The 13,251-nt window shown below is 39.8% G+C and overlaps 1 protein-coding gene across 1 annotated transcript in view; it reads right to left on the bottom strand.

The window, feature by feature from the left end:
- RALYL (RALY RNA binding protein like) overlaps positions 1-13,251 on the bottom strand; it is an 815,331-nt gene that overhangs the window by 389,328 nt on the left and 412,752 nt on the right. The window contains exon 3 of the mRNA XM_030216020.1: positions 5,188-5,463. Coding sequence (XP_030071880.1) covers positions 5,188-5,443 — 256 coding nt within the window. The 5' untranslated portion in view covers positions 5,444-5,463. The remainder of the gene's footprint in view (positions 1-5,187; positions 5,464-13,251) is intronic.

The following is a 13,251-nucleotide window of genomic DNA, read 5'->3' as shown; positions in this document are numbered from 1 at the left end:
GAGAAGAAGCAGCACTGTATTTTTCATGGTAATATCTAATGTGTCCACTCACTGACCCAATGTAAGGGTTCCAAAGCCAAAAAGACAAGAAAAGAAACACATCTTTCATAAAGGCAAATAAATGAGAACTGAGGTAGAAATGGTGGATACGAGTTTTAAAACTTATTTACGCTGATGACATTACAGTTATTATTCTGGTTGTATCTCAGTTTCATTTATCTTTAGATAAGGTGCAGCAGTATTTGTTTCATTGAGAATTGGATGCAACAAAACCATTTAAGGCTAAATAAGGAAAAAAACTAAAAAGAGCCCTGTTTGCAAAGTTGTGCTAGTGTTTTTAGAGCATGCGTTAACCATGAAGATGAAATAAAAAGGAGGTAAAACCCTCACGAAACCGTGAGATATGGAAAAAAAGTGAGGAGAATGAATGAGGATACCAAAAAAATGTTTATTCGCATAAAAATTGACAAGATTCTCATAAAAAATGACCCGACACGGCCCTGTTTCGGCCCAAAGGCCTGCCTCAGGGGTCTTTAGCAATCTGGCAATTGCACACGCTTTTTTTGGAGAGGAGCATATCAGGCTTGTTCCTGGCTATTCAATAAAAAAAAAAAAAAAATTCTGAAGAGAGGAGATTCAAGAGAGTTTCGCTACACCATATTTTCACTGTGCACGTTCCTAAACACACTATTCCAGATTGCTAAAGACCCCTGAGGCAGGCCTTTGGGCCGAAACACGGCCGTGTCGGGTCATTTTTTATGAGAATCTTGTCAAATTTTATGCGAATAAACATATTTTTGGTATCCTCATTCATTCTCCTCACTTTTTTTCCATATAAACCATGAAGATGCCCATAATATTCCTATGGGGGTCTACACAGCACATGATAATTTTTAGCAAACGCGAAAAACGCTAGCATGCCTTTGTAAATAGGGTCCTAAATTTTTATTAGTAGGAAAAAAAAGATCCAGAAAGAAACGTTTAAAATAGGGAATAATGAACATAAACTATCATCTACAATTAGAATACTCAGCATTCTTATAGATCAAACACTCTCTTTAGAACCTCAGTTAAATAAGTTGGTCAAAAAATCTTTTTATCAGATGAGAAAATTAAGATGTAACCGGAAAATTTTCAGAGTATCCAGTTTTAGGCTGCTGACTCAATCTTTGGTTCTGTCTCTGCTTGATTATTCTAATGTCATTTTTTAGACTGTCCTAAATTTATAAATAGAAAATTACAAACTATTCAGAACACTGTCATAGGATTGATTTTTCACCCTCTCTAAGAGGCCCTTATAAGAAAGGATGGTAGGGCTACCACATGGGTAGCGTGCAGCAAAACTGCACCAATTATTTTCTAGCATGGGGGGGGGGGGGGGGAGTAGGCGTGCCCTGCACAGGGCCACTGAGAGACTGGGCCGGGCCCGGGCGCAGGACACAAGGAGGGAAGGCTCGAAGGAAGGCGAATCCAATCTGCCGCTGCTGGCTGTGCTTTCAGTCACGGAGCGAGGTGACAGGTGAGGCGCTGTAATGATTTCAATGCGGGGAGCCCGGCCCAGTGGCGGACGATCGACGGAGCCGAGGGCGGGTGAGATCGGGGACTGCGGTGCTGGGCCCCCCTTGGATGCCCAGGCCCAGGGAATTTTGTCCCCCTGCCCCCCTCTCAGCGGCCCTGGCCCCGCATTATCACACACTACCCAATTACTGCAGGATTAGTATGTGAGCCTTTACTGCCAACTAAATAGGTAGTGGTTAGGGCTCAGGCAAGAATGGCTGTGTTCTAATTGTGAAATTAGAGTGGGAGTACGACCAAGGATACCAGAAACTGGAAGATGTTCTTAAATAAAAACTTTATTAAAGGTTTGAAGACTCTTCTTAAATAAAAACTTATATAAGGTTTGAAGACTCGACACGTCGTGTTTCGGCCGTCAGGCCTGCATCAGGAGTCTATAAAAAATACATTTATATAAAATATGTATGATAATAGAACAGGAAAAAATTTTTTTGGAAAAGTTAAAACAATAAATATAATAAATTATATGAACTCATAAACTTTAAAGGTTTATATGTGACAATTTTGTAAGATAATATAAAAATGATAGTAAGACACATACATATAATAAACTTATCATGAAAGAATACTGTGTGTAAATTTGTGAAATAATAATGCAATATACAAAAGAAACTATCCATATCTGATATGAATAGAAGCAGTAAACAATAAAAAAAAGTATATGCACACATAAATTTGAAATTTATGTGTGCATATACTTTTTTTATTGTTTACTGCTTCTATTCATATCAGATATGGATAGTTTCTTTTGTATATTGCATTATTATTTCACAAATTTACACACAGTATTCTTTCATGATAAGTTTATTATATGTATGTGTCTTACTATCATTTTTATATTATCTTACAAAATTGTCACATATAAACCTTTAAAGTTTATGAGTTCATATAATTTATTATATTTATTGTTTTAACTTTTCCAAAAAAGTTTTTTCCTGTTCTATTATCATACATATTTTATATAAATGTATTTTTTATAGACTCCTGATGCAGGCCTGACGGCCGAAACACGACGTGTCGAGTCTTCAAACCTTATATAAGTTTTTATTTAAGAAGAGTCTTCAAACCTTTAATAAAGTTTTTATTTAAGAACATCTTCCAGTTTCTGGTATCCTTGGTCGTACTCCCACTCTTTATACATTATTGTTTTTACCGTGGGGTGCTTGAGTTTTCCGCTTGCTGGTGGATCTTCTCTCTAATTGTGAAATTAACACATAGCAATTACTGAAACAAATAATTATTCTGACATTTTTCCACCGTGCTAGAAAGTGGCTGGAGCGCAAAGCAAACAAACAGGCGCTGGCCACTTTCTAGCACAGTTTGGTAAAAGGACCCCCAAATCTGAAAGAATTTCACCTTTTTTAAGTCAATTACATTGGTTTTCAATAGAAGCCAGGATCCTGTTTAATTTTATTGTATGCTTTTTAAAATTAGGTATGGTCTGGCTCCTGCTTATAAGTTACTCAAGATGCAATTCTCTTTATTCACTCTGAGATTCTTCTATTTTTGTTTTTCCTGATCCTAAAGGAATAAGATAAAAAAAAAGTGTTCAATTCTCTATTATTTTATCAGACAGCAACACATTGGAAGACATTACCTTTTTATATGCATTCCATTCAAATTATACCCGATTTAGAATAGACTTTTCTGTTTCAGAAATTTGTATTGAGTAATTAGATTATTTGCTATTTATGATCCTTTCTATTCCATTTTGTGTAGTGTTAAAATTAGGTTACATATATTTTTTTTTAAATTCTTTATTTTTACTTCTTGGTTTGATTGTCCTATCTCTTGTTTGTAATCCGTATAGAACTTCTAAAAGGTATTTGCATAACAGAAGAACAAGTTATGTTATTTTGTCATGTTATATGGAAGATAATTTCAAATTCATCTGCATACTATATTTAAAAAAATAACCCAGGTAAAGTACATGCAGTCTGAGATCCATGACAGATGACAAACAAGACAGATGAAGATCAAGTCTGTGTATTGTATATCACTTTATTATCATATGGTACAAGTGAGGTGTTGCGCTTCTCAAGGGGGAACACAAGAAATATTAATGTTCAAATTAGCAATTTAACGAAAAGTTTTTCCAACAATATTTACAGCACATAGGACAACATTCTATAAATGACGCCGAAAACTCAAAAAACACGCCAAGTGCTATTTTATAAATGGTGCACAAAGTTAGGCACTGTTCGTACAATAGCCTAGTGGTTCCCAAACCTGGTCCTGGAGGCACCTCAGCCAGTCAGATTTTCAGGATACCCACAATAAATATGCATGAGAGATATTTGCATGCACTGCCTCCACTGCATACTTACCTATCGCATGAATATTCATTGTGGATATACTGAACACCTGACTGGTGGGGTGCCTCCAGGACCAGGTTTGGGAACTACTGCAATAGCACTTAGCACTGGAATCTGCACCTAACTTTAGAAGTGACAATTTACACCAACTAACTGCTGGTGTAAATCCTCACGTCTAAATTAGGCGTGGATCCCTCTTATACTATAACAGTATTCATAAATTGAAGGAATGCCCCTGATCTACCCATGACCCTCCCATGAACATGTCCCCTTTTTGGAGCTGGAAGATATAAAACCAGGAGGCAGATCATATAAAAAGGTAGTCTTTAATGAAGATGTTTATTGACCTGGGAGCATTTTCACTTCATTAAAGACTACCTTTTTATATGATCTGTCTCGTGGTTTTATATTTTCCACGTTGGATTTGGCAGATTTCTTGCCTGTTGTTTTCTGACGCCCTTTTTGGAGTTGTGCATAAAATTATGCATGGATCCTGGCACCTAAAAATGTACATATAAACTTTAATTAATGCCAATTAGGGGTCCTTTTACTAAACCATGTAGGCGCCTATGCACTTTAAGCACCGTTTACAAAATAGTGCTAAGTGCTATTTTTTCAACACCAATTTTTTATATGTTATTTATAGAATTTAGTCCTTAGCTTTTCCTATTTAGGAAGCAAAAAGTGGTCCCGTGTTAACTCTGCATTAGGTAGCTACTGCACAGAAGGTGCTAGCTCACTAATACTTCCACGTCCACTCTCCGCACATGCCACACTCCCTGACAGAAGATTTCTGATAAATTCATTAATGCATGATTTAATGCGCAGAAACAGGAAAACTACTGCAAAACTACTTAACATGGCCACACAGTAGCCTGTTTCTACTCAATACATGCTTAACACCCTCTAGTAGAAGAGTATCTACATGGTTTAAAGCAGTGGTTCCCAAACCTGGTCCTGGAGACACCCCAATCAGTCAGGCTTTCAGGATATCCACAATGAATATTAATGAGAGATTTGCAAGCAGTGGAGGCAGTGGATGCAAATCTCTCTCATGAATATTCAATGTGGGTTATCCTGAAAACCTGACTGGCTGGAGTGCTTCCAGGTTTGAGAACCACTGGTTTAAAAAGTGGTATATTCTGGGGCTCCACTACATGAGTACCAATATTTACCACTGCACCCCCAATACACATATCATGTCACAAAGGGCCATTCCATCAGGCAGGTGCCTGGGGTGCTATTCCCCCACCCCAGGATACTACTGTTTTTTTAAAAAAGAGCTGCTAGCACTTACCAAGTGGTTGTCCAGCAATGATCCTGGAATTTTCTCCTGTCACAGCGGCTCTCGCGTGCCTTTCACTCATATACTGCACAAATGCATAACCTTTATGCACTGAGCAGCCAACCACTTTCCCATACTTAGCAAAGATTGCCTCAATGTCGGCTTTCTTAACAATAGCTGTGTTCAGGTTACCAATGAAGACTCTGGAGTTGATAGACTTCGGGTCATTCTTATTAGTGACATTGCTGGTCTGTGCTTTGCCCATCATTGTTGTCTCACTCTTTTTAGCTATGAATGAATAGGAAAAAAATAAAGTAATTCTGGTGATTGAATTCCAATTCTCAAATAAAATATTTTAGAATACTCAAAAGTTATGTTGCTGAAGTCCACTATATGAAGGGGCCCTTTTACTAAAGGGCATTAAGCCCTTAATGAGCGGTTAGCATGTACCAACAGGCTACCACAGAAACATGTTAAAACATTTTACAGTATTTTGCCTGTTGGCGCGCTCTAACCTGAGCAGTATTGATTTTGTACACATATTTTTGTGAGGGATGTGTCATGGGCAGGGGGATGAGCATTCTAGCATTACCCAGCTAGCACGTTATGATTTGTGCACACTAAGGGCCTTATTCTATAAAGGTTATGCGCCTAAATTTATGCTCCTAAAATTGTACGCTCCTAAATTTATGCTCCTAAAATATTCTAAGATTATGCTCCTAATTTAGGAGCATACATTTAGAAGCGTAAATTATGCTCATAAATTAGGAACATAACAACTTTATAGAATAAGGCCCTAAAGGGGGAATTCTATATATGGCAACTAAAATTACACATGCAAATTTGGCAGTACAGCCAAACTGTGCGTGCAACTTAACTGATTAACAAGCCAATCGTTGCTAATAATTGATCAATAACAAGCAATTATCAGCACTAATCGGCACTAATTAGAATTTAAGGGCCCCTGTGTCTCTAGTGTTAGCGCATGCTAATTTTTAGCATGCATATCTTATAAACCGTTTTTCCTACAAATTTCTTTCACAGTGACAGACCTGTACATATATTCCGTAAAGCACAGAATCTCAATCAATACAATTCATGCAGTTTATAATAGTTCAATATCCAATTCAATCCTGGATTAATACATTCCCGGTGATTCCAGCCATAAACCACTTAGCTTCAATCCAGTCGTGATTGTGTTTACGCTGGGTTAAGCCGTTGATTTCTTGGACAGCGTAAACACAATCATGACTGGATTGAAGCTAAGTGGTTTATGGCTGGAATCACCGGGAATGTATAAATCCAGGATTGAATTGGATATTGAACTATTATAAACTGCATGAATTGTATTGATTGAGATTCTGTGCTTTACGGAATATATGTACAGGTCTGTCACTGTGAAAGAAATTTGTAGGAAAAACGGTTTATAAGATATGCCTGGAAACACTGAGTAATTGTGGAGTTTTTTTTGAGCCAGATGATGGTGTGCTGGACCCACGCCTTATAGTCTAATTTTGGGCTGGCTGAGTGGCGTTACTGAGGCTTTTTGTCTCCACCACTAAGTGTATGGTAGTGTTAAGCCAGTGGTGACAGCTGTAATGTTTATGGTTAAAACACATTGAGCCAAGAGTTTACTGCACTTTAGTAAAAAGGGCCCTGAAGTCAGATCGTTGTGTTATAAATTGTTTCAAATAAATAAATTAAATTTTTAAAAAGTAAATGCAAACAAGAATATATATCTCTGTTTAAAAATATATGTTCAACTGATCAGATTGTCATTGCTCAGTTATTTTATCTGAAACTAAATAAATCAGCAGTGAAAATCTCCAACAAAATCATCTTGATTTAGACTGAGACTTTTGGTATTCATAATGTAAATGCCTGTATAGGTCATATCTATATTTAGGATATACAGCAAGAGAATGAACCACTTTCTTGAATCAATGGAACAAACACTCAAGACTAAGTAGAGATCAAACTATAATTACAAAGTTTTTGTTCCCTTTTTTCCACTAAGTGGCAGGTATTGCACACAGGATCTGGTGTAGTAAGCATTCCCATCAACACAAAATGACAAAAAAAAACTTTTTTTACATCAGGCCCATTATGTCTTCTGTTAAATGTAATTCATTGTACAGGGTGCACAAAGGATTATATATAATTCCTCATAGCAATCAATACCTTCCCATCAGAAACTAACAATCATTCCACTAAAATCAACACAGCTAAAAAGTATAGGTGACAAATTGGTAGACTAACTTGAATGAAAAATTGTGACCATAACCTCTTAGTCAAATTAACAAAAGAGCTTGTCTTTTGGAAAAACACACAGGTCTAGCTGTATCACATTTTTGTAGTTAAAAGGTGATTTTTCTTGAGTTAAGAGTTTCATAAACACAGTGAAGGTACTATGTGCTCTATTAGCACTCATCACTTTCTTAAATTGTATGCCACTTAACTTCCAGTGCACGAATGGCATTCACTGAAAGTCCTCAAGGGACACAAACAGACCAAGATTTCAGGATACCCCTAGTGAAACTAGAAAGACAGATTTGCATGCATGCTACCTCCACTGTATGCAACTATCCTGCATAATTAATACAGACAACTTGAAAATCTGACCTATTTGCAGCTCTGAAGGATTGGAAGGGAATACTGCTGCACTAATATGAAATGCATTAAAAAAGAGTGAAATGTAGTGCACAGGCAAGGGCTCTAAGACTTAATGATTTATCTCCACTTGCTTACTGCCTTTTCGGCATTATTGTTTAATGAGTATTTGGCCTCTTTGGGGCCAGTTTTTCAGAAGCTATGGGTTAGTTATCGTCTATATGCTGACGATATTCACTTTTTCTTCCCTATTACTTCATGGGGTGCTTGTCTTAAATTGCAGTCAGATATGGATGAAATCAATGATTGGAGGTGTGAACATGGTTTACTTTTGAATACTACGAAATCAGAGGTGATGATTTTAGGAAGAACTGTTGAAAACTTTTGCCCTCAATTTTTGAGGTTGAATGGGGTGAGTTTGCCAGTTCAAAGGCTGGTGAAATTGTTGGGTGTATCTCTGGATTCAGGTTTGACCATGGAACATCAGGTGGTGAGTGTTATTCAGTCTCGCTTTGCACAACTTTGGTTACTATATAGGTTGAAACCCATGCTGCTGTTAGGTGATTTTTGAGGTGTTATATGGAGTATGGTTTTGCCTCGGATGGATTACTGCAACGCTCTTTACCTTGGAATGTGTAAGTTCAGAATTAGAGTGTTGCAGTTGATACAAAATGCTGTGGCAAGGATGACTACTGGATTATCCCCCTGAAGTGTATTCAATAACAATGCGCATAACTTAACTGGTTAACTAGCTAATCAGCATTGTTAATTGGATGGTAAAGAGGAATTATCAGTATTAATCGGCATTGAGAATTATGCACACAACCTGCAAAGTGTATTCTATAACATGGTTTGTCTAAATTCTATGTCGCGCAGTTGAACAGGAGGCGTGGCCATGGGTGGGGCATGGGTATTTCTAAAATCTATGTGCATTATTATAGAATACACCTGATCTGTGCCTAACTTAAGCATCAGGATTTACACCAAGTAAACTGTGGCCTAAATGGATGCAATGAAATGTAGTTGCGTGGTGAGTTGCCCAACATATTCTATATACCACAAAATTTATAAGGGAACAACTGTCACTTCTCAAAAGGGAATATAAGACAGCAAAGGGACTGAACAAACCCGAACTCTTGTTTGGGTTTGTAACTCCTTTTGCTGTCTTGCATTCTATGTACCACACAGAAATTTAAGTCTATTCTATAAAATTTAGGCATACTTTATAGAATACGCTTAGGCATAATTCTTTTCTGTGCAGATTTTTCAGGCACCATATACAGAATCTAGCCTATTACCCCTATTTTGAAACAGTTGCTTTGGTTGCCAGTTCAATTTTGGATAGAGTACAAAGGGGGCCTTTTACAAAGGCATGATAGCTTTTTAGTATGAGCTACAAATAAACGTGCGCCAAATGTTAGAGATGCCCACATATTCCTATGGGCATCTCTAGCATTTAGCGCATACTAAAAATGCTAACGTGTCTTTGTAAAAGAACCCCCAAAGCGCTTTGTTTTCTGCATCAAGTAATATATTTGTCAGCTCCACAATATCTGAAGGATTGTTTTTGTATATATCGTCCCAGTAGGAATTTGAGATCAGAGATAGCAATGCATCTTTCCCTTGACTCATCTGTTCGTGTGAGATACCGTGACACAAGGTTTTCAGCTTTTTCTATAGCTGGGATTTCCATGTGGAATTCTTTGAGGGACATTTGCGACTGTGTGTGGAGGCTTCACTTTAAACGAATTCTTTATTTGTTGAGGCATTTTTGTAACTTTGAGACAGTTTTGAGTGGCATTGCAACAGTATGCTTTAATTTTAGCAGAACTAGAGTTCTAATTTCATTGCTTGTTGTGTTTACATTTTTAGTTTGTATTTTATGTATACCTTGTTTGTTTCTTGCAAACTGCTTGGATTCAAGCAGTATAGACATTTAGAACATAAGTAAGTAAGTAAATAAATAAATAAATAAATACATAAATAAAGAGTGCTATCTTATACAGGAGAATATATTTAGGAGCATAACCTTTATAGAATAAGGTTCTTAGCGGTTAAAGATAGGCCTGCTATTTATGCAGCCTATGTTAACCGCTAAACTTAGCTGGTTTGCACTGAATATTCATGCTTAACTGGCTAACTGGTATGTATTAATATTCAGTGGAGATAACTTACTACCTCATGCTGAATTTTAGCGATTAGCTGGCTAAGTGCTATTGAACCGGCCAGGAGCTGTTCCAGGCCGGTTTCATAGCGCTGAATATCAGGCCCAGTGTAAATTCTATACTGATATAAAAAAGAAAAGAAAAACAGGCCGGGATGTTGAACCTTTTCTTCCCCAAACTATTAGGAGAATCTAAAATGAATTTCTTGAGTTCAGGGCCTGAGCACCATTACAGAGAGGCACAGAAACAGGGAAAAAAAAGTCTGTTGTGATGGCTCAAAAATATACTTTGCTTATTATAGCATACTAGTAAAAAAGGCCCGTTTCTGACACAAATGAAACGGGCGCTAGCAAGGTTTTCCTCGGAGTGTGTATGTTTGGGAGAGTGTATGTGAGAGTGGCTGTTTGAGAGTCAGAGTGAAAGTGTGAGTGTGTGTGTGTGAGAGAGAGAGTGAGTCTGGGTGTGAGTGTGTTTGTGAGAGAGTGTGTGTGTGAGAATGAGAGTGTGTGCAAGTGTGTATGTGAGACACAGTGTGAGAGAGAGAGTGTGTGTGTGGGCGAGAGAGAGAGTGTGTGTGAGACACAGATTCTCTGTGAGAGTGAGTGTATGAGACCAAGCGAGTGTGTGAGTGACTGTGTGGCACATAGAGAGTGAATGTGATACAGTGTGAGACAGAGTGTGTGAGAGTGAGAGTCAGAAAGACATTGTATATGAGAGAGAGAGTGTGAGCCCTGCCCTCCCAATCCATGCCCATCTGTCCCCTGCCCCCTCCATTCATCCTTTTCCAGCAATTCCCCTCTCTCCCTGAGCCCTGCCCTCCCAATCCATGCCCATCCATGCTCCTCTGTCACCTGTCCCCTCCATTCATCCCTATCCAGCAATTCCCCTCTCTCCCTGAGCCCTGCCCTGCAATCCATATCCATCCATGCCCATCTGTCCCCTCCATTCATCCCTATCCAGCAATTCCCCTCTCCCTGAGCCCTGCCCTCCCAATCCATGCCCATCCATGCTCCTCTGTCACCTGCCCCCTCCATTCATCCCTATCCAGCAATTCCCCTCTCTCCCTGAGCCCTGTCCTGCAATCCATATCCATCCATGTCCATCTGTCCCCTCCATTCATCCCTATCCAGCAATTCCCCTCTCTCCCTGAGCCCTAGCCGCCCAATCCATGCCCATCCATGCTCCTCTGTCCCCTGCCCCCTCCATTCATCCCTTTCCAGCAATTCCCCTCTCTCCCTGAGCCCTGCCCTCCCAATCCATGCCCATCCATGCTCCTCTGTCACCTGCCCCCTCCATTCATCCCTATCCAACAATTCCCCTCTCTCCCTGAGCCCTGCCCTGCAATCCATATCCATCCATGCCCATCTGTCCCCTCCATTCATCCCTATCCAGCAATTCCCCTCTCCCTGAGCCCTGCCCTCCCAATCCATGCTCCTCTGTCACCTGCCCCCTCCATTCATCCCTATCCAGCAATTCCCCTCTCCCTGAGCCCTGCCCTGCAATACATATCCATCCATGCCCATCTGTCCCCTCCATTCATCCCTATCCAGCAATTCCCCTCTCTCCCTGAGCCCTGCCCTCCCAATCCATGCTCCTCTGTCCCCTGCCCCCTCCATTCATCTTTTTCCAGCAATTCCCCTCTCTCCCTGAGCCCTGCCCTCCCAATCCATGTCCATCCATGCTCCTCTGTCCCCTGCCGCCTCCATTCAACCTTTTCCAGCAAGTCCCCTCTCTCCCTTCCCTGACCCCCCTCGCATCCATGCTCCTCTCTCTCCCATGTCCCATCCTTGCCCGCCCTCTTCTCCCCCCTCCCTTCGCATCCATGCCCCCCCTTCGCATCATAAGTACATAAGTACATAAGTAGTGCCATACTGGGAAAGACCAAAGGTCCATCTAGCCCAGCATCCTGTCACCGACAGTGGCCAATCCAGGTCAAGGGCACCTGGCATGCTGTCGTTTCTCCCCTGCCCTCCCGCTCCCATTGTTCAACTTTACTGGCCACCCTCTTCTCTCCCCCCAACTTCCTTTTTTTTTTTTTTTCTTCTTTTTAAATTTACCTCCGTGGCAGTTCCGGCAGCGAAGCGTCAGGGAAGGAGGCGGCGCTCCCGACGTCTAGCCTTTCCTTCGCTGTGTTCTGCCTTCTTCTGACGTCATCCTTGACGTCAGAAGAAGGCGGAACACAGCGAAGGGAAGGCTAGAGACGTCGGGAGCGCCGCCTCCTTCCCTGACGCTGTGCTGCCGGAATTGTTTGGGTTTTTTTTCCACCCTCGACGTCATGACGTTTGACGCGAGGGCAGGGCAGAGACTGCTGGCTGGCTTGAAGGCTTCACACCACGAATCCACAAACCCTTCAGCCTGGGAGTGACGTCAGATGGCTTCAGAACGTTGTCCTCAGAACGTTGAGGGTGCGTTTTATTATATTAGATAACATATTTGCAAGGACATTTAAGATGTAATTGCACCCCATTCTGGTGAACATTTGGCCTAAGCAGTATCAACTAGTGACATCGGACCTGCGTGACCCTTGGCCACATGAGAAAAAACCCATTATGTTCAAATCATAAAACAGCTTGTGTCTAGCTCTGAAAAATATTTTCAAAATCATCTCTCTATAAAAAGATTCAGAAAAAGTTGCAATTAAAGTGGCAGATGTTATCTTTCCCTTCTGAGAGTCCAAAACTCTATTAGAGCTATTTAAACTGTTGACAAAAACAGATGAGTCTGCCCCTGAAGTGAGTGGTACATAATACACTTGAGTAATTTTAGGAAGATAAAAAAGTTCCATAATTCTTTCATATAATTACAAAACATAGTCTTATGAGATATATCATTAATCTTTGGAAAATTTATAAACCTCAAGTTCTTTGATCTGGTTATGTTTTCTGTTGCTTCCAGTTTCCTATGAATAACTACATTATCTTTCATCACTGCTGTATCAGCTATTTCTAGTTTAGAAAGTTTTAAACCCAAATTTTATTGGAGCCAATGTTTTATATGCAAAAATAGCTTAACAATTTACCCTCACTAGGTCTCTAACCTGTGAAACCACAATGAAAATACAACAACATAGAAAGGCAAATTTGTATAATTGGACTATTACCTGCGTACCCACTGATGTCTTGACACAATGGGCTAGATTCTATATGGCATGCCTAAGAACTCAGCGCCAAAATGAAAAATGTCTATGTGTATCCTATAAAGTACGCCTTAATTTAGGCATACTTCATAGAATAATCCTATATTTCCACACAGTTTATAGAATACACTGAGCATCCGTCAACGCAACTAAATTTAGTTGCAG

The sequence above is a fragment of the Microcaecilia unicolor genome, chromosome 1, assembly GCF_901765095.1.
Source record: "Microcaecilia unicolor chromosome 1, aMicUni1.1, whole genome shotgun sequence".
NCBI lineage: Eukaryota > Metazoa > Chordata > Amphibia > Gymnophiona > Siphonopidae > Microcaecilia > Microcaecilia unicolor.
This window is presented reverse-complemented; position numbering and strand designations above follow the sequence as displayed.